At 57.7% G+C, this 21,162-nt stretch overlaps 1 protein-coding gene across 1 annotated transcript in view; it reads right to left on the bottom strand.

Annotated features, from left to right (window-relative positions):
- LOC140406131 (protein tweety homolog 1-like) overlaps positions 1-13,441 on the bottom strand; it is a gene marked incomplete at its 3' end in the record, with an annotated part of 84,958 nt that extends 71,517 nt beyond the window's left edge. The window contains exon 1 of the mRNA XM_072494276.1: positions 13,103-13,441. Coding sequence (XP_072350377.1) covers positions 13,103-13,441 — 339 coding nt within the window. The remainder of the gene's footprint in view (positions 1-13,102) is intronic.
- Positions 13,442-21,162: the final 7,721 nt, after the last annotated feature.

Raw genomic sequence — 21,162 nt, 5'->3', positions numbered from 1 at the left:
AGCACTCCCTCAGTACTGACCCTCTGACAGTGCCACACTCACTCAGTACTGACCCTCTGACAGTGCGGGGCTCCCTCAGTACTGACACTCTGACAGTGCGGCACTCCCTCAGTACTGACCCTCCGACAGTGCAGCACTCCCTCAGTACTGACCCACTGACAGTGCAGCACTCCCTCAGTACTGACCCACTGACAGTGCAGCACTCCCTCAGTACTGACCCTCTGACAGTGCGGCACTCCCTCAGTACTGACCCTCTGACACTGCAGCACTCCCTCAGTACTGACCCTCTGACAGTGCAGCACTCCCTCAGTACTGACCCTCTGACAGTGCGGCACTCCCTCAGTACTGACCCTCTGACAGTGCGGCACTCCCTCAGTACTGACCCTCTGACACTGCAGCACTCCCTCAGTACTGACCCTCTGACAGTGCAGCACTCCCTCAGTACTGACCCTCTGACAGTGCAGCACTCCCTCAGTACTGACCCTCTGACAGTGCAGCACTCCCTCAGTACTGACCCCCTGATAGTGCGGCAATCCCTCAGTACTGACCCTCTGACAGTGCGGCGCTCCCTCAGTACTGACCCACTGACAGTGCGGCATTCCCTCAGTACTGACCCCCTGATAGTGCGGCAATCCCTCAGTACTGACCCTCTGACAGTGCGGCGCTCCCTCAGTACTGACCCACTGACAGTGCTGAACTCCCTCAGTACTGACCCCCTGATAGTGCGGCAATCCCTCAGTACTGACCCTCTGACAGTGCGGCACTCCCTCAGTACTGACCCTCTGACAGTGCGGCACTCCCTCAGTACTGACCCTCTGACAGTGCAGCACTCCCTCAGTACTGACCCCCTGATAGTGCGGCAATCCCTCAGTACTGACCCTCTGACAGTGCGGCTCTCCCTCAGTACTGACCCTCTGACAGTGCAGCACTCCCTCAGTACAGACCCTCCGACAGTGCGGCACTCCCTCAGTACTGACCCTCTGACAGTGCGGCTCTCCCTCAGTACTGACCCTCTGACAGTGCAGCACTCCCTCAGTACTGACCCTCTGATAGTGCAGCACTCTCTCAGTACTGACCCTCTGACAGTGCGGCATTCCCTCAGTACTGACCCTCTGACAGTGCGGCACTCCCTCAGTACTGAGCCTCTGACAGTGCGGCACTCCCTCAGTACTGACCCTGTGACAGTGCAGCACTCCCTCAGCGCTGACCCTCTGACAGTGCAGCACTCCCTCAGGACTGACCCTCTGACAGTGCGGCACTCCCTCAGTACTGACCCTCTGACAGTGCGGCACTCCCTCAGTACTGACCCTCTGACAGTGCGGCACTCCCTCAGTACTGACCCTCTGACAGTGCGGCACTCCCTCAGTATTGACCCTCTGACAGTGCGGCACTCCCTCAGTACTGACCCTCTGACAGTGCAGCGCTCCCTCAGTACTGACCCTCTGACAGTGCGGCACTCCCTCAGTACTGACCCTCTGACAGTGCAGCACTCCCTCAGTACTGACCCTCTGACAGTGCAGCACTCCCTCAGTACTGACCCTCTGACAGTGCAGCGCTCCCTCAGTACTGACCCTCTGACAGTGCGGCGCTCCCTCAGTACTGACCCTCTGACAGTGCGGCACTCCCTCAGTACTGACCCTCTGACAGTGCGGCACCCCCTCAGTACTGACCCTCTGACAGTGCGGCGCTGCCTCAGTACTGACCCTCTGACAGTGCGGCACTCCCTCAGTACTGACACTCTGACAGTGCGGCACTCCCTCAGTACTGACCATCTGACAGTGCAGCACTCCCTCAGTACTGACCCCCTGACAGTGCGGCAATCCCTCAGTACTGACCCTCTGACAGTGCAGCACTCCCTCAGTACTGACCCTCTGACAGTGCGGCGCTCCCTCAGTACTGACCCTCTGACAGTGCGGCACTCCCTCAGTACTGACCCTCTGACAGTGCAGCACTCCCTCAGTACTGACCCTCTGACAGTGCAGCACTCCTTCAGTACTGACCCTCTGACAGTGCGGTGCTCCCTCAGTACTGACCCTCTCACAGTGCGGCACTCCCTCAGTACTGACCCTCTGACAGTGCAGCACTCCCTCAGTACTGACCCTCTGACAGTGCGGCACTCCCTCAGTACTGACCCTCTGACAGTGCAGCACTCCCTCAGTACTGACCCTCTGACAGTGCGGCACTCCCTCATTACTGACACTCTGACAGTGCGGCATTCCCTCAGTACTGACCCTCTGACAGTGCGGCACTCCCTCAGTACTGACCCTCTGACAGTGCAGCACTCCCTCAGTACTGACCCTCTGACAGTGCGGCACTCCCTCAGTACTGACCCTCTGACAGTGCGGCGCTCCCTCAGTACTGACCCTCTGACAGTGCAGCACTCCCTCAGTACTGACCCTCTGACAGTGCGGCACTCCCTCAGTACTGACCCTCTGACAGTGCAGCACTCCCTCAGTACTGACCCTCTGACAGTGCAGCACTCCTTCAGTACTGACCCTCTGACAGTGCGGTGCTCCCTCAGTACTGACCCTCTCACAGTGCGGCACTCCCTCAGTACTGACCCTCTGACAGTGCAGCACTCCCTCAGTACTGACCCTCTGACAGTGCGGCACTCCCTCAGTACTGACCCTCTGACAGTGCAGCACTCCCTCAGTACTGACCCTCTGACAGTGCGGCACTCCCTCTGTACTGACCCTCTGACAGTGCGGCACTCCCTCAGTACTGACCCTCTGACAGTGCGGCGCTCCCTCAGTACTGACCCTCTGACAGTGCAGCACTCCCTCAGTACTGACCCTCTGACAGTGCGGCACTCCCTCATTACTGACACTCTGACAGTGCGGTGCTCCCTCAGTACTGACCCTCTGACAGTGCAGCACTCCCTCAGTACTGACCCGCTGACAGTACAGCACTCCCTCAGTACTGACCCTCTGACAGTGCGGCACTCCCTCAGTACTGACCCTCTGACAGTGCGGCATTCCCTCAGTACTGACCCTCTGACAGTGCGGTGCTCCCTCAGTACTGACCCTCTGACAGTGCGGCACTCCCTCAGTACTGACCCTCTGACAGTGCAGCGCTCCCTCAGTACTGACTCTCTGACAGTGCGGTGCTCCCTCAGTAGTGACCCTCTGACAGTGTGGCACTCCCTCAGTACTGACCCTCTGACAGTGCGGCACTCCCTCAGTACTGACCCACTGACAATGCAGCACTCCCTCAGTACTGACCCTCTGACAGTGTGGCACTCCCTCAGTACTGACCCTCTGACAGTGCGGCACTCCCTCAGTACTGACCCTCTGACAGTGCAGCACTCCCTCAGTACTGACCCTCTGACAGTGTGGCACTCCCTCAGTACTGACCCTCTGACAGTGCGGCACTCCCTCAGTACTGACCCTCTGACAGTGCGGCACTCCCTCAGTACTGACCCTCTGACAGTGCAGCACTCTCTCAGTACTGACCCTCTGACAGTGCGGCACTCCCTCAGTACTGACCCTCTGACAGTGCGGCACTCCCTCAGTACTGACCCTCTGACAGTGCAGCACTCCCTCAGTACTGACCCTCTGACAGTGCGGCGCTCCCTCAGTACTGACCCTCTGACCGTGCAGCACTCCCTCAGTACTGACCCTCTGACAGTGCAGCACTCCCTCAGTACTGACCCTCTGACAGTGCGGCACTCCCTCAGTACTGACCCTCTGACAGTGCGGCACTCCCTCAGTACTGACCCTCTGACAGTGCAGCACTCCCTCAGTACTGACCCTCTGACAGTGCGGCGCTCCCTCAGTACTGACCCTCTGACAGTGCGGCACTCCCTCAGTACTGACCCTCTGACAGTGCAGCACTCCCTCAGTACTGACCCTCTGACAGTGCAGCACTCCCTCAGTACTGACCCTCTGACAGTGCGGCACTCCCTCAGTACTGACCCTCCGACAGTGCAGCACTCCCTCAGTACCGACCCTCCGACAGTGCGGCACTCCCTCAGTACTGACCCTCTGACAGTGCGGCACTCCCTCAGTACTGACCCACTGACAGTGCAGCACTCCCTCAGTACTGACCCTCTGACAGTGCGGCACTCCCTCAGTACTGACCCACTGACAGTGCAGCACTCCCTCAGTACTGACCCTCTGACAGTGCGGCACTCCCTCAGTACTGACCCTCTGACAGTGCGGCACTCCCTCAGTACTGACCCTCTGACAGTGCGGCACTCCCTCAGTACTGACCCTCTGACAGTGCAGCACTCCCTCAGTACTGACCCTCTGACAGTGCAGCACTCCCTCAGTACTGACCCTCTGACAGTGCGGCACTCACTCAGTACTGACCCTCTGACAGTGCAGCACTCCCTCAGTACTGACCCCCTGACAGTGCAGCACTCCCTCAGTACTGACCCTCTGACAGTGCGGCACTCACTCAGTACTGACCCTCTGACAGTGCGGCACTCCCTCAGTACTGACCCTCTGACAGTGCAGCACTCCCTCAGCACTGACCCTCTGACAGTGCAGCACTCCCTCAGCACTGACCCTCTGACAGTGCAGCACTCCCTCAGTACTGACCCTCTGACAGTGCGGCACTCCCTCAGTACTGACCCTCTGACAGTGCAGCACTCCCTCAGCACTGACCCTCTGGCAGTGCAGCACTCCCTCAGTACTGACCGTCTGACAGTGCAGCATTCCCACAGTACTGACCCTCTGACAGTGCGGCACTCCCTCAGTACTGACCCTCTGACAGTGCAGCACTCCCTCAGTACTGACCCTTTGACAGTGCGGCACTCCCTCAGTACTGACCCTCTGACAGTGCAGCACTCTCTCAGTGCTGACCCTCTGATAGTGCGGCACTCCCTCAGTACTGACCCTCTGACAGTGCGGCACTCCCTCAGTACTGACCCTCTGACAGTGCAGCACTCCCTCAGTACTGACCCTCTGACAGTGCGGCACTCCCTCAGTACTGACCCTCTGACAGTGCAGCACTCCCTCAGTACTGACCCTCTGACAGTGCGGCACTCCCTCAGTACTGACCCTCTGACAGTGCGGCGCTCCCTCAGTACTGACCCTCTGACAGTGCAGCACTCCCTCAGTACTGACCCTCTGACAGTGCGGCACTCCCTCAGTACTGACCCTCTGACAGTGCAGCACTCCCTCAGTACTGACCCTCTGACAGTGCAGCACTCCTTCAGTACTGACCCTCTGACAGTGCGGTGCTCCCTCAGTACTGACCCTCTCACAGTGCGGCACTCCCTCAGTACTGACCCTCTGACAGTGCAGCACTCCCTCAGTACTGACCCTCTGACAGTGCGGCACTCCCTCAGTACTGACCCTCTGACAGTGCAGCACTCCCTCAGTACTGACCCTCTGACAGTGCGGCACTCCCTCTGTACTGACCCTCTGACAGTGCGGCACTCCCTCAGTACTGACCCTCTGACAGTGCGGCGCTCCCTCAGTACTGACCCTCTGACAGTGCAGCACTCCCTCAGTACTGACCCTCTGACAGTGCGGCACTCCCTCATTACTGACACTCTGACAGTGCGGTGCTCCCTCAGTACTGACCCTCTGACAGTGCAGCACTCCCTCAGTACTGACCCGCTGACAGTACAGCACTCCCTCAGTACTGACCCTCTGACAGTGCGGCACTCCCTCAGTACTGACCCTCTGACAGTGCGGCATTCCCTCAGTACTGACCCTCTGACAGTGCGGTGCTCCCTCAGTACTGACCCTCTGACAGTGCAGCGCTCCCTCAGTACTGACTCTCTGACAGTGCGGTGCTCCCTCAGTAGTGACCCTCTGACAGTGTGGCACTCCCTCAGTACTGACCCTCTGACAGTGCGGCACTCCCTCAGTACTGACCCACTGACAATGCAGCACTCCCTCAGTACTGACCCTCTGACAGTGTGGCACTCCCTCAGTACTGACCCTCTGACAGTGCGGCACTCCCTCAGTACTGACCCTCTGACAGTGCAGCACTCCCTCAGTACTGACCCTCTGACAGTGTGGCACTCCCTCAGTACTGACCCTCTGACAGTGCGGCACTCCCTCAGTACTGACCCTCTGACAGTGCGGCACTCCCTCAGTACTGACCCTCTGACAGTGCAGCACTCCCTCAGTACTGACCCTCTGACAGTGCAGCACTCCCTCAGTACTGACCCTCTGACAGTGCAGCGCTCCCTCAGTACTGACCCTCTGACAGTGCGGCGCTCCCTCAGTACTGACCCTCTGACAGTGCGGCACTCCCTCAGTACTGACCCTCTGACAGTGCGGCACCCCCTCAGTACTGACCCTCTGACAGTGCGGCGCTGCCTCAGTACTGACCCTCTGACAGTGCGGCACTCCCTCAGTACTGACACTCTGACAGTGCGGCACTCCCTCAGTACTGACCATCTGACAGTGCAGCACTCCCTCAGTACTGACCCCCTGACAGTGCGGCAATCCCTCAGTACTGACCCTCTGACAGTGCAGCACTCCCTCAGTACTGACCCTCTGACAGTGCGGCGCTCCCTCAGTACTGACCCTCTGACAGTGCGGCACTCCCTCAGTACTGACCCTCTGACAGTGCAGCACTCCCTCAGTACTGACCCTCTGACAGTGCAGCACTCCTTCAGTACTGACCCTCTGACAGTGCGGTGCTCCCTCAGTACTGACCCTCTCACAGTGCGGCACTCCCTCAGTACTGACCCTCTGACAGTGCAGCACTCCCTCAGTACTGACCCTCTGACAGTGCGGCACTCCCTCAGTACTGACCCTCTGACAGTGCAGCACTCCCTCAGTACTGACCCTCTGACAGTGCGGCACTCCCTCATTACTGACACTCTGACAGTGCGGCATTCCCTCAGTACTGACCCTCTGACAGTGCGGCACTCCCTCAGTACTGACCCTCTGACAGTGCAGCACTCCCTCAGTACTGACCCTCTGACAGTGCGGCACTCCCTCAGTACTGACCCTCTGACAGTGCGGCGCTCCCTCAGTACTGACCCTCTGACAGTGCAGCACTCCCTCAGTACTGACCCTCTGACAGTGCGGCACTCCCTCAGTACTGACCCTCTGACAGTGCAGCACTCCCTCAGTACTGACCCTCTGACAGTGCAGCACTCCTTCAGTACTGACCCTCTGACAGTGCGGTGCTCCCTCAGTACTGACCCTCTCACAGTGCGGCACTCCCTCAGTACTGACCCTCTGACAGTGCAGCACTCCCTCAGTACTGACCCTCTGACAGTGCGGCACTCCCTCAGTACTGACCCTCTGACAGTGCAGCACTCCCTCAGTACTGACCCTCTGACAGTGCGGCACTCCCTCTGTACTGACCCTCTGACAGTGCGGCACTCCCTCAGTACTGACCCTCTGACAGTGCGGCGCTCCCTCAGTACTGACCCTCTGACAGTGCAGCACTCCCTCAGTACTGACCCTCTGACAGTGCGGCACTCCCTCATTACTGACACTCTGACAGTGCGGTGCTCCCTCAGTACTGACCCTCTGACAGTGCAGCACTCCCTCAGTACTGACCCGCTGACAGTACAGCACTCCCTCAGTACTGACCCTCTGACAGTGCGGCACTCCCTCAGTACTGACCCTCTGACAGTGCGGCATTCCCTCAGTACTGACCCTCTGACAGTGCGGTGCTCCCTCAGTACTGACCCTCTGACAGTGCGGCACTCCCTCAGTACTGACCCTCTGACAGTGCAGCGCTCCCTCAGTACTGACTCTCTGACAGTGCGGTGCTCCCTCAGTAGTGACCCTCTGACAGTGTGGCACTCCCTCAGTACTGACCCTCTGACAGTGCGGCACTCCCTCAGTACTGACCCACTGACAATGCAGCACTCCCTCAGTACTGACCCTCTGACAGTGTGGCACTCCCTCAGTACTGACCCTCTGACAGTGCGGCACTCCCTCAGTACTGACCCTCTGACAGTGCAGCACTCCCTCAGTACTGACCCTCTGACAGTGTGGCACTCCCTCAGTACTGACCCTCTGACAGTGCGGCACTCCCTCAGTACTGACCCTCTGACAGTGCGGCACTCCCTCAGTACTGACCCTCTGACAGTGCAGCACTCTCTCAGTACTGACCCTCTGACAGTGCGGCACTCCCTCAGTACTGACCCTCTGACAGTGCGGCACTCCCTCAGTACTGACCCTCTGACAGTGCAGCACTCCCTCAGTACTGACCCTCTGACAGTGCGGCGCTCCCTCAGTACTGACCCTCTGACCGTGCAGCACTCCCTCAGTACTGACCCTCTGACAGTGCAGCACTCCCTCAGTACTGACCCTCTGACAGTGCGGCACTCCCTCAGTACTGACCCTCTGACAGTGCGGCACTCCCTCAGTACTGACCCTCTGACAGTGCAGCACTCCCTCAGTACTGACCCTCTGACAGTGCGGCGCTCCCTCAGTACTGACCCTCTGACAGTGCGGCACTCCCTCAGTACTGACCCTCTGACAGTGCAGCACTCCCTCAGTACTGACCCTCTGACAGTGCAGCACTCCCTCAGTACTGACCCTCTGACAGTGCGGCACTCCCTCAGTACTGACCCTCCGACAGTGCAGCACTCCCTCAGTACCGACCCTCCGACAGTGCGGCACTCCCTCAGTACTGACCCTCTGACAGTGCGGCACTCCCTCAGTACTGACCCACTGACAGTGCAGCACTCCCTCAGTACTGACCCTCTGACAGTGCGGCACTCCCTCAGTACTGACCCACTGACAGTGCAGCACTCCCTCAGTACTGACCCTCTGACAGTGCGGCACTCCCTCAGTACTGACCCTCTGACAGTGCGGCACTCCCTCAGTACTGACCCTCTGACAGTGCGGCACTCCCTCAGTACTGACCCTCTGACAGTGCAGCACTCCCTCAGTACTGACCCTCTGACAGTGCAGCACTCCCTCAGTACTGACCCTCTGACAGTGCGGCACTCACTCAGTACTGACCCTCTGACAGTGCAGCACTCCCTCAGTACTGACCCCCTGACAGTGCAGCACTCCCTCAGTACTGACCCTCTGACAGTGCGGCACTCACTCAGTACTGACCCTCTGACAGTGCGGCACTCCCTCAGTACTGACCCTCTGACAGTGCAGCACTCCCTCAGCACTGACCCTCTGACAGTGCAGCACTCCCTCAGCACTGACCCTCTGACAGTGCAGCACTCCCTCAGTACTGACCCTCTGACAGTGCGGCACTCCCTCAGTACTGACCCTCTGACAGTGCAGCACTCCCTCAGCACTGACCCTCTGGCAGTGCAGCACTCCCTCAGTACTGACCGTCTGACAGTGCAGCATTCCCACAGTACTGACCCTCTGACAGTGCGGCACTCCCTCAGTACTGACCCTCTGACAGTGCAGCACTCCCTCAGTACTGACCCTTTGACAGTGCGGCACTCCCTCAGTACTGACCCTCTGACAGTGCAGCACTCTCTCAGTGCTGACCCTCTGATAGTGCGGCACTCCCTCAGTACTGACCCTCTGACAGTGCGGCACTCCCTCAGTACTGACCCTCTGACAGTGCAGCACTCCCTCAGTACTGACCCTCTGACAGTGCGGCACTCCCTCAGTACTGACCCTCTGACAGTGCGGCGCTCCCTCAGTACTGACCCTCTGACAGTGCAGCACTCCCTCAGTACTGACCCTCTGACAGTGCGGCACTCCCTCAGTACTGACCCTCTGACAGTGCAGCACTCCCTCAGTACTGACCCTCTGACAGTGCAGCACTCCTTCAGTACTGACCCTCTGACAGTGCGGTGCTCCCTCAGTACTGACCCTCTCACAGTGCGGCACTCCCTCAGTACTGACCCTCTGACAGTGCAGCACTCCCTCAGTACTGACCCTCTGACAGTGCGGCACTCCCTCAGTACTGACCCTCTGACAGTGCAGCACTCCCTCAGTACTGACCCTCTGACAGTGCGGCACTCCCTCTGTACTGACCCTCTGACAGTGCGGCACTCCCTCAGTACTGACCCTCTGACAGTGCGGCGCTCCCTCAGTACTGACCCTCTGACAGTGCAGCACTCCCTCAGTACTGACCCTCTGACAGTGCGGCACTCCCTCATTACTGACACTCTGACAGTGCGGTGCTCCCTCAGTACTGACCCTCTGACAGTGCAGCACTCCCTCAGTACTGACCCGCTGACAGTACAGCACTCCCTCAGTACTGACCCTCTGACAGTGCGGCACTCCCTCAGTACTGACCCTCTGACAGTGCGGCATTCCCTCAGTACTGACCCTCTGACAGTGCGGTGCTCCCTCAGTACTGACCCTCTGACAGTGCAGCGCTCCCTCAGTACTGACTCTCTGACAGTGCGGTGCTCCCTCAGTAGTGACCCTCTGACAGTGTGGCACTCCCTCAGTACTGACCCTCTGACAGTGCGGCACTCCCTCAGTACTGACCCACTGACAATGCAGCACTCCCTCAGTACTGACCCTCTGACAGTGTGGCACTCCCTCAGTACTGACCCTCTGACAGTGCGGCACTCCCTCAGTACTGACCCTCTGACAGTGCAGCACTCCCTCAGTACTGACCCTCTGACAGTGTGGCACTCCCTCAGTACTGACCCTCTGACAGTGCGGCACTCCCTCAGTACTGACCCTCTGACAGTGCGGCACTCCCTCAGTACTGACCCTCTGACAGTGCAGCACTCTCTCAGTACTGACCCTCTGACAGTGCGGCACTCCCTCAGTACGGACCCTCTGACAGTGCAGCACTCCCTCAGTACTGACCCTCTGACAGTGCAGCGCTCCCTCAGTACTGACCCTCTGACAGTGCGGCACTCCCTCAGTACTGACCCTCTGACAGTGCAGCACTCCCTCAGTACTGACCCTCTGACAGTGCGGCGCTCCCTCAGTACTGACCCTCTGACCGTGCAGCACTCCCTCAGTACTGACCCTCTGACAGTGCAGCACTCCCTCAGTACTGACCCTCTGACAGTGCGGCACTCCCTCAGTACTGACCCTCTGACAGTGCGGCACTCCCTCAGTACTGACCCTCTGACAGTGCAGCACTCCCTCAGTACTGACCCTCTGACAGTGCGGCGCTCCCTCAGTACTGACCCTCTGACAGTGCGGCACTCCCTCAGTACTGACCCTCTGACAGTGCAGCACTCCCTCAGTACTGACCCTCTGACAGTGCAGCACTCCCTCAGTACTGACCCTCTGACAGTGCGGCACTCCCTCAGTACTGACCCTCCGACAGTGCAGCACTCCCTCAGTACCGACCCTCTGACAGTGCGGCACTCCCTCAGTACTGACCCTCTGACAGTGCGGCACTCCCTCAGTACTGACCCACTGACAGTGCAGCACTCCCTCAGTACTGACCCTCTGACAGTGCGGCACTCCCTCAGTACTGACCCACTGACAGTGCAGCACTCCCTCAGTACTGACCCTCTGACAGTGCGGCACTCCCTCAGTACTGACCCTCTGACAGTGCGGCACTCCCTCAGTACTGACCCTCTGACAGTGCAGCACTCCCTCAGTACTGACCCCCTGACAGTGCAGCACTCCCTCAGTACTGACCCTCTGACAGTGCGGCACTCACTCAGTACTGACCCTCTGACAGTGCGGCACTCCCTCAGTACTGACCCTCTGACAGTGCAGCACTCCCTCAGCACTGACCCTCTGACAGTGCAGCACTCCCTCAGCACTGACCCTCTGACAGTGCAGCGCTCCCTCGGTACTGACCCTCTGACAGTGCGGCACTCCCTCAGTACTGACCCTCTGACAGTGCGGCACTCCCTCAGTACTGACCCTCTGACAGTGAAGCATTCCCTCAGTACTGACCCTCTGACAGTGCGGCACTCCCTCAGTACTGACCCTCTGACAGTGCGGCACTCCCTCAGTACTGACCCTCTGACAGTGCAGCACTCCCTCAGTACTGACCCTCTGGCAGTGCAGCACTCCCTCAGTACTGACCCTCTGACAGTGCGGCACTCCCTCAGTACTGACACTCTGACAGTGCGGCACTCCCTCAGTACTGACCCTCTGACAGTGCAGCACTCCCTCAGTACTGACCCTTTGACAGTGCGGCACTCCCTCAGTACTGACCCTCTGACAGTGCAGCACTCTCTCAGTGCTGACCCTCTGATAGTGCGGCACTCCCTCAGTACTGACCCTCTGACAGTGCGGCACTCCCTCAGTACTGACCCTCTGACAGTGCAGCACTCCCTCAGTACTGACCCTCTGACAGTGCGGCACTCCCTCAGTACTGACCCTCTGACAGTGCGGCACTCCCTCAGTACTGACCCTCTGACAGTGCAGCACTCCCTCAGTACTGACCCTCCGACAGTGCGGAATTCCTGCACTGTCAGAGGGTCAATACTGAGGGAGTGCGGCACTGTCAGGGCGTCAGTACTGAGGGAGTGCTGCACTGTCAGAGGGTCAGTCCTGAGGGAGTGCTGCACTGTCAGAGGATCAGTACTGAGGGAGTCCCGCACTGTCAGAGGGTCAGTACTGAGGGAGTCCCGCACTGTCAGAGGGTCAGTACTGAGGGAGTGCCGCACTGTCAGAGGATCAGTACTGAGGGAGTCCCGCACTGTCAGAGGGTCAGTACTGAGGGAGTGCCGCACTGTCTGAGGGTCAGTACTGAGGGAGTGCCGCACTGTCAGAGGGTCAGTACTGAGGGAGAGCTGCACTGTCAGAGGATCAGTACTGAGGGAGTCCCGCACTGTCAGAGGGTCAGTACTGAGGGAGTGCCGCACTGTCAGTGGGTCAGTACTGAGGGAGTGCTGCACTGTCAGAGGGTCAGTACTGAGGGAGTGCCGCACTGTCAGAGGGTCAGTACTGAGGGAGTGCCGCACTGTCAGAGTGTCAGTACTGAGGGAGTGCTGCACTGTCAGAGGGTCAGTACTGAGGGAGTGCTGCACTGTCAGAGGGTCAGTACTGAGGGAGTGCCGCACTGTCAGAGGGTCAGTTCTGAGAGAGTGCCACACTGTCAGAGGGTCAGTCCTGAGAGAGCGCTGCACTGTCAGAGGGTCAGTACTGAGGGAGTGCTGCACTGTCAGAGGGTCAGTTCTGAGAGAGTGCCGCACTGTCAGAGGGTCAGTACTGAGGGAGTGCCGCACTGTCAGAGGGTCAGTTCTGAGAGAGTGCCACACTGTCAGAGGGTCAGTCCTGAGAGAGCGCCTCCCTCCCTCTCCGTCGCTCCTTACCTGCTGGTACTGCCACTCCCGAGGTGAAAAGCGGTTGTCGACAGGCTCGAGGTGCAGGTTGACGTGGGGGAGCCCGTGGAGGAAGTGTGCCCAGCGCGAGGGTGAGTATCCCAAGGTATTGTCCATGGCATGAGGCGCAGTGGTTGTTGGCACTGTTAGGATCTCAGGTTCTGCAACCAGCGGGTGCAGGGGGGAGCCTGATCGTGGGTTGAAAGGTTGCGAGGTAGCAGAGAGCTCCCCTCGACCACCTCCGAGTGCCCACGAATCTGCTGCCTTTCTCCGTTCCCCCAACTCGCTCGCTCCCTGAGAGCGTGCCTGTCCCCGACTTGGAGATGGCATCTGGCTGTCACCCACACAGAATATACTATTGTCCTGTGGAACAGTGCACTCCCTCCCTCCCTCCCTCCCGCACACAAACACACAGACACTGGGGCTTTTTATACTTGTGTGAGTATCGATATTCAGTGCCCAATGGAAGGACGAGATGCTTGGCACCGTGCCCAGCAGAAAGAGACAAGCAATAAACACACAATGTCAATCTTCAAAAACCTACCCCACCCCCTGAGTCTGCTCACTGTCTGTGCAGCCCCCTCATCAACCCTTCACACAGGGCTCCATCATCGCATCTCCTCCCCTTAACACGGCCAATCCACCTAACCTGCACATCTTTGGACACTAAGAGACAATTTAACACGGCCAATCCACCTAACCTGTACATCTTTGGACACTAAGGGACAGTTTAACACGGCCAATCCCCCTAACCTGTACATCTTTGGACACTAAGGGACAATTTAACACGGCCAATCCACCTAACCTGTACATCTTTGGACATTAAGGGACAATTTAACACGGCCAATCCACCTAACCTGTACATCTTTGGTCACTAAGGGACAATTTAACACGGCCAATCTACCTAACCTGCACATCTTTGGACACTATGGGACAATTTAACACGGCCAATCCACCTAACCTGCACATCTTTGGTCACTAAGGGACAATTTAACACGGCCAATCCACCTAACCTGCACATCTTTGGTCACTAAGGGACAATTTAACACGGCCAATCCACCTAACCTGTACATCTTTGGACACTAAGGGACAATTTAACACGGCCAATCCACCTAACCTGCACATCTTTGGTCACTAAGGGACAATTTAACACGGCCAATCTACCTAACCTGCACATCTTTGGACACTATGGGACAATTTATCACGGCCAATCCACCTAACCTGCACATCTTTGGACACGAAGGGACAATTTAACACGGCCAATCCACCTAACCTGTACATCTTTGGACACTAAGTGACAATTTAACACGGCCAATCCACCTAACCTGTACATCTTTGGACACTAAGGTACAATTTAACATGGCCAATCCACCTAACCTGTACATCTTTGGACACTAAGGGACAATTTAACACGGCCAATCCACCTAACCTGTACATCTTTGGACACTAAGGGACAATTTAACACGGCCAATCCACCTAACCTGCACATCTTTGGACACGAAGGGACAATTTAACACGGCCAATCCACCTAACCTGTACATCTTTGGACACTAAGGGACAATTTAACACGGCCAATCCACCTAACCTGCACATCTTTGGTCACTAAGGGACAATTTAACACGGCCAATCTACCTAACCTGCACATCTTTGGACACTAAGGGACAATTTAACACGGCCAATCCACCTAACCTGCACATCTTTGGACACTAAGGGACAATTTAACACGGCCAATCCACCTAAGCTGCACATCTTTGGACACTAAGGGGCAATTTAACATGGCCAATCCACCTAACCTGTACATCTTTGGACACTAAGGGACAATTTAACATGGCCAATCCACCTAACCTGCACATCTTTGGGCACTAAGGGACAATTTAACACGGCCAATCCACCTAAGCTGCACATCTTTGGACACTAAGGGACAATTTAACACGGCCAATCCACCTAACCTGCACATCTTTGGACACTAAGGGACAATTTAACACGGCCAATCCCCCTAACCTGTACATCTTTGGACACTAAGGGACAATTTAACACGGCCAATCCATCTAACCTGCACATCTTTGGACACTAAGGGACAATTTAACACGGCCAATCCCCCTAACCTGCACATCTTTGGACACTAAGGGACAATTTAACACGGCCAATCCACCTAACCTGCACATCTTTGGACACTAAGGGACAATTTAACACGGCCAATCCACCTAACCTGCACATCTTTGGACACTAAGGGACAATTTAACACGGCCAATCCACCTAACCTGCACATCTTTGGACACTAAGGGACAATTTAACACGGCCACTCCACCTAACCTGCACATCTTTGGACACTAAGGGACAATTTAACACGGCCAATCCACCTAACCTGTACATCTTTGGACTGTGGGAGGAAACCGGAGCACCCGGAGGAAACCCACGCAGACACGGGGAGAACGTGCAGACTCCGCACAGAGAGTGACCCAAGCGGGAATCGATCCTTCCTCCTCCATTTTCATTCTGCGAGACTGTGGTTGGAGTTCTGGGACTCTATGTCACCAAGCGGTGTTCCTGATATTCCCCTCCTGATATCAGGAGCTGAGGGGAAATACTTCAGTAAAAATAAATCAGCAAGTGACTGGATTATCGTGATAGTAACTTCCTCGCTGAACAGCTGCAGCAAGGTGGCTAAAGGCAGCTGTTAAGTTCCGTCAGAGAGTTCACCGACAATCCACTCTTCCAAACTTTTCCCCAACTCTTCTTTCCCATTTCTGTCTGCCACTAACTCTCATTGCATTGTTCAATGGATGTGTCACCGTCCCCCACACTTCCCGCACTGACAACAGTGCCGTAGCCTTCTGACATCTGATCACATCACACCACCATATGGGCCTCCTGTTCCTGTGTAACAGGCTCGAGGGGCTGAATGGGCCTCCTCCTGTTCCTGTGTAACAGGCTCGAGGGGCTGAATGGGCCTCCTCCTGTTCCTGTGTAACAGGCTTGAGGGGCTGAATGGGCCTCCTCCTGTTCCTGTGTAACAGACTCGAGGGGCTGAATGGGCCTCCTCCTGTTCCTGTGTAACAGGCTCGAGGGGCTGAATGGGCCTCCTCCTGTTCCTGTGTAACAGACACGAGGGGTTGAATGGGCCTCCTCCTGTTCCTGTGTAACAGACTCGAGGAGTGGGCGGAATGAGCCTCCTCCTGTTCCTGTGTAACAGACTCGAGGGGCTGAATGGGCCTCCACCTGTTCCTGTGTAACAGACTCGAGCAGGGGGCTGAATGGGCCTCCTCCTGTTCCTGTGTAACAGACTCGAGGGGCTGAATGGGCCTCCTCCTGTTCCTGTGAAACAGGCTCGAGGGGCTGAATGGGCCTCCTCCTGTTCCTGTGTAACAGGCTCGAGGGGCTGAATGGGCCTCCTCCTGTTCCTGTGTAACAGACTCGAGGGGCTGAATGGGCCTCCACCTGTTCCTGTGTAACAGACTCGAGCAGGGGGCTGAATGGGCCTCCTCCTGTTCCTGTGTAACAGACTCGAGGGGCTGAATGGGCCTCCTCCTGTTCCTGTGTAACAGGCTCGAGGGGCTGAATGGGCCTCCTCCTGTTCCTGTGTAACAGGCTCGAGGGGCTGAATGGGCCTCCTCCTGTTCCTGTGTAACAGACACGAGGGGTTGAATGGGCCTCCTCCTGTTCCTGTGTAACAGACTCGAGGAGTGGGCGGAATGAGCCTCCTCCTGTTCCTGTGTAACAGACTCGAGGGGCTGAATGGGCCTCCACCTGTTCCTGTGTAACAGACTCGAGCAGGGGGCTGAATGGGCCTCCTCCTGTTCCTGTGTAACAGACTCGAGGGGCTGAATGGGCCTCCTCCTGTTCCTGTGAAACAGGCTCGAGGGGCTGAATGGGCCTCCTCCTGTTCCTGTGTAACAGGCTCGAGGGGCTGAATGGGCCTCCTCCTGTTCCTGTGTAACAGACTCGAGGGGCTGAATGGGCCTCCACCTGTTCCTGTGTAACAGACTCGAGCAGGGGGCTGAATGGGCCTCCTCCTGTTCCTGTGTAACAGACTCGAGGGGCTGAATGGGCCTCCACCTGTTCCTGTGTAACAGGCTCGAGGGGCTGAATGGGCCCCCTCCTGTTCCTGTGTAACAGACTCGAGGGGCTGAATGGGCCTCCTCCTGTTCCTGTGCAACAGACTCGAGGGGCTGAATGAGCCTCCTCCTGTTTCTGTGTAAAAGGCTCGAGGGGCTGAATGGGCCTCCTCCTGTTTCTGTGTAACAGGCTCGAGGAGGGGGCTGAATGGGCCTCCTCCTGTTTCTATGTAACAGGCTCGAGGAGGGGGCTGAATGAGCCTCCTCCTGTTCCTGTGTAACAGGTTCGAGGGGCTGAATGGGCCTCCTCCTGTTCCTGTGTAACAGACACGAGGGGCTGAATGGGCCTCCTCCTGTTCCTGTGAAACAGACTCGAGCAGGGGGCTGAATGGGCCTCCTCCTGTTCCTGTGTAACAGGCACGAGGGGCTGAATGGGCCTCCACGTGTTTCTGTGTAAAAGGCTCGAGGGGCTGAATGGGCCACCTCCTGTTCCTGTGTAACAGACACGAGGGGCTGAATGGGCCTCCTCCTGTTCCTGTGTAACAGACTCGAGGGGCTGAATGGGCCTCCACCTGTTCCTGTGTAACAGATTCGAGGAGGGGCTGAATGGGCCTCCTCCTGTTCCTGTGTAACAGGCTCGAGGGGCTGAATGGGCCTCCTCCTGTTCCTGTGTAACAGGCTCGAGGGGCTGAATGGGCCTCCTCCTGTTTCTGTGTAACAGGCTCGAGGAGGGGGCTGAATGGGCCTCCTCCTGTTCCTGTGTAACAGGCTTGAGGGGCTGAATGGGCCTCCTCCTGTTCCTGTGTAACAGGCTCGAGGGGCTGAATGGGCCTCCTCCTGTTCCTGTGTAACAGGCTCGAGGGGCTGAATGGGCCTCCTCCTGTTCCTGTGTAACAGACACGAGGGGTTGAATGGGCCTCCTCCTGTTCCTGTGTAACAGACTCGAGGAGTGGGCGGAATGAGCCTCCTCCTGTTCCTGTGTAACAGACTCGAGGGGCTGAATGGGCCTCCACCTGTTCCTGTGTAACAGACTCGAGCAGGGGGCTGAATGGGCCTCCTCCTGTTCCTGTGTAACAGACTCGAGGGGCTGAATGGGCCTCCTCCTGTTCCTGTGAAACAGGCTCGAGGGGCTGAATGGGCCTCCTCCTGTTCCTGTGTAACAGGCTCGAGGGGCTGAATGGGCCTCCTCCTGTTCCTGTGTAACAGACTCGAGGGGCTGAATGGGCCTCCACCTGTTCCTGTGTAACAGACTCGAGCAGGGGGCTGAATGGGCCTCCTCCTGTTCCTGTGTAACAGACTCGAGGGGCTGAATGGGCCTCCACCTGTTCCTGTGTAACAGGCTCGAGGGGCTGAATGGGCCCCCTCCTGTTCCTGTGTAACAGACTCGAGGGGCTGAATGGGCCTCCTCCTGTTCCTGTGCAACAGACTCGAGGGGCTGAATGAGCCTCCTCCTGTTTCTGTGTAAAAGGCTCGAGGGGCTGAATGGGCCTCCTCCTGTTTCTGTGTAACAGGCTCGAGGAGGGGGCTGAATGGGCCTCCTCCTGTTTCTATGTAACAGGCTCGAGGAGGGGGCTGAATGAGCCTCCTCCTGTTCCTGTGTAACAGGTTCGAGGGGCTGAATGGGCCTCCTCCTGTTCCTGTGTAACAGACACGAGGGGCTGAATGGGCCTCCTCCTGTTCCTGTGAAACAGACTCGAGCAGGGGGCTGAATGGGCCTCCTCCTGTTCCTGTGTAACAGGCACGAGGGGCTGAATGGGCCTCCACGTGTTTCTGTGTAAAAGGCTCGAGGGGCTGAATGGGCCACCTCCTGTTCCTGTGTAACAGACACGAGGGGCTGAATGGGCCTCCTCCTGTTCCTGTGTAACAGACTCGAGGGGCTGAATGGGCCTCCACCTGTTCCTGTGTAACAGGCTCGAGGGGCTGAATGGGCCCCCTCCTGTTCCTGTGTAACAGACTCGAGGGGCTGAATGGGCCTCCTCCTGTTCCTGTGCAACAGACTCGAGGGGCTGAATGAGCCTCCTCCTGTTCCTGTGTAACAGGCTCGAGGGGCTGCATGTTCCTCCGCTTGGTCCTGTGTAACAGACTCGAGGAGGGGCTGAATGGGCCTCCTCCTGTTCCAGTGTAAGAGGCTCAAGGAGGGGGCGGAATAGGCCTCCTCCTGTTCCTGTTTAACAGGCTCGAGGGGCTGAATGGGCCTCCTCCTGTTCCTGTGTAACAGGCTCAAGGGGCTGAATGGCCCCCCTCCTGTTCCTGTGTAACAGACTCGAGGAGGGGCTGAATGGGCCTCCGCCTGTTCCTGCGTAACAGACTCGAGGAGGGGGCTGAATGGGCCTCCTACTGTTCCTGTGTAACAGACTCGAGGGGCTGAATGGGCCCCCTCCTGTTCTTGTGTAACAGGCTCGAGGAGGGGGCTGAATGGGCCTCCTCCTGTTCCTGTGTAACAGACTCCAGGAGGGGCTGAATGGGCCTCCGCCTGTTCCTGTGTAACAGACTCGAGGAGGGGGCTGAATGGGCCCCCTCCTGTTCCTGTTTAACAGGCTCGAGGAGGGGGCTGAATGGGCCTACTCCTGTTCCTGTGTAACAGAGTCGAGGGGCTGAATGGGCCTCCTCCTGTTCCTGTGTAACAGACTCGAGGGGCTGAATGGGCCTCCTCCTGTTCCTGCGTAACAGAGTCGAGGAGGGGCTGAATGGTCCTCCTCTTGTTCCTGTGTAACAGAGTCGAGGAGGGGCTGAATGGGCCTCCTCCTGTTCCTGTGTAACAGACTCGAGGGGCTGAATGGGCCTCCTCCTGTTCCTGTGTAACAGGCTCGAGGAGGGGGCGGAATGGGCCTCCTCCTGTTCCTGTGTAACAGAGTCGAGGAGGGGCTGAATGGTCCTCCTCTTGTTCCTGTGTAACAGACTCGAGGGGCTGAATGGGCCTCCTGTTCCTGTGTAACAGACTCGAGGGGCTGAATGGGCCTCCGCCTGTTCCTGTGTAACAGACTCGAGGAGGGGCTGAATGGGCCTCCTCCTGTTCCCGTGTAACAGGCTCGAGGGGCTGAATGGGCCTCCTCCTGTTCCTGTGTAACAGGCTCGAGGGGCTGAATGGGCCTCCGCCTGTTCCTGTGTAACAGGCTCGAGGGGCTGAATGGGCCTCCTCCTGTTCCAGTGTAACTGGCTCGAGGGGCTGAATGGGCCTCCTCCTGTTCCTGTGTAACAGACTCGAGGAGTGGGCGGAATGGGCCTCCGCCTGTTCCTGTGTAACAGACTCGAGGAGGGGCTGAACGGGCCTCCTCCTGTTCCTGTGTAACAGGCTCGAGGGGCTGAATGGGCCTCCTCCTGTTCCTGTGTAACAGGCTCGAGGGGCTGAATGGGCCTCCTCCTGTTCCTGCGTAACAGGCTCGAGGGGCTGAATGGGCCTCCTCCTGTTCCTGCGTAACAGGCTCGAGGGGCTGAATGGGCCTCCTCCTGTTCCCGTGTAACAGGCTCGAGGGGCTGAATGGTCCACCTCCTGTTCCTGTGTAACAGGCTCGAGGGGCTGAATGGGCCTCCTCCTGTTCCTGTGTAACAGCCTCGAGGGGCTGAATGGGCCTCATCCTGTTCCTGTGTAACAGGCTCGAGGAGGGGGCTGAATGGGCCTCCTCCTGTTCCTGTGTAACAGGCTCGAGGGGCTGAATGGGCCTCCGCCTGTTCCTGTGTAACAGTTCTGCGATGCGTCCGTTGTTGAATATCTCGGTTACCTACAGATTAGAATTGGTGGTTAGCACTGCTGCCTCACGGCGCCGAGGTCCCGGATTCGATCCCGGCTCGGGGTTACTGTCCGTGTGGAGTTTGCACATTCTCCCCGTGTCTGCGTGGGCCTCGCCCCCACAGTCCAAAGATGTGCAGGCGAGGTGGATTGGCCGCGCTAAATTGCCCCTTAATTGTTAAAAATAATTAAATGCTCAAAATAAAAATAAAAAGATGGGAACTTGAAATCTCTCTGAGAGGCACCGAATCAAATCCAACAACCACTGG

Source organism: Scyliorhinus torazame, unplaced genomic scaffold (assembly GCF_047496885.1).
Source record: "Scyliorhinus torazame isolate Kashiwa2021f unplaced genomic scaffold, sScyTor2.1 scaffold_285, whole genome shotgun sequence".
NCBI classification, from domain to species: Eukaryota; Metazoa; Chordata; class Chondrichthyes; order Carcharhiniformes; family Scyliorhinidae; genus Scyliorhinus; species Scyliorhinus torazame.
This window is presented reverse-complemented; position numbering and strand designations above follow the sequence as displayed.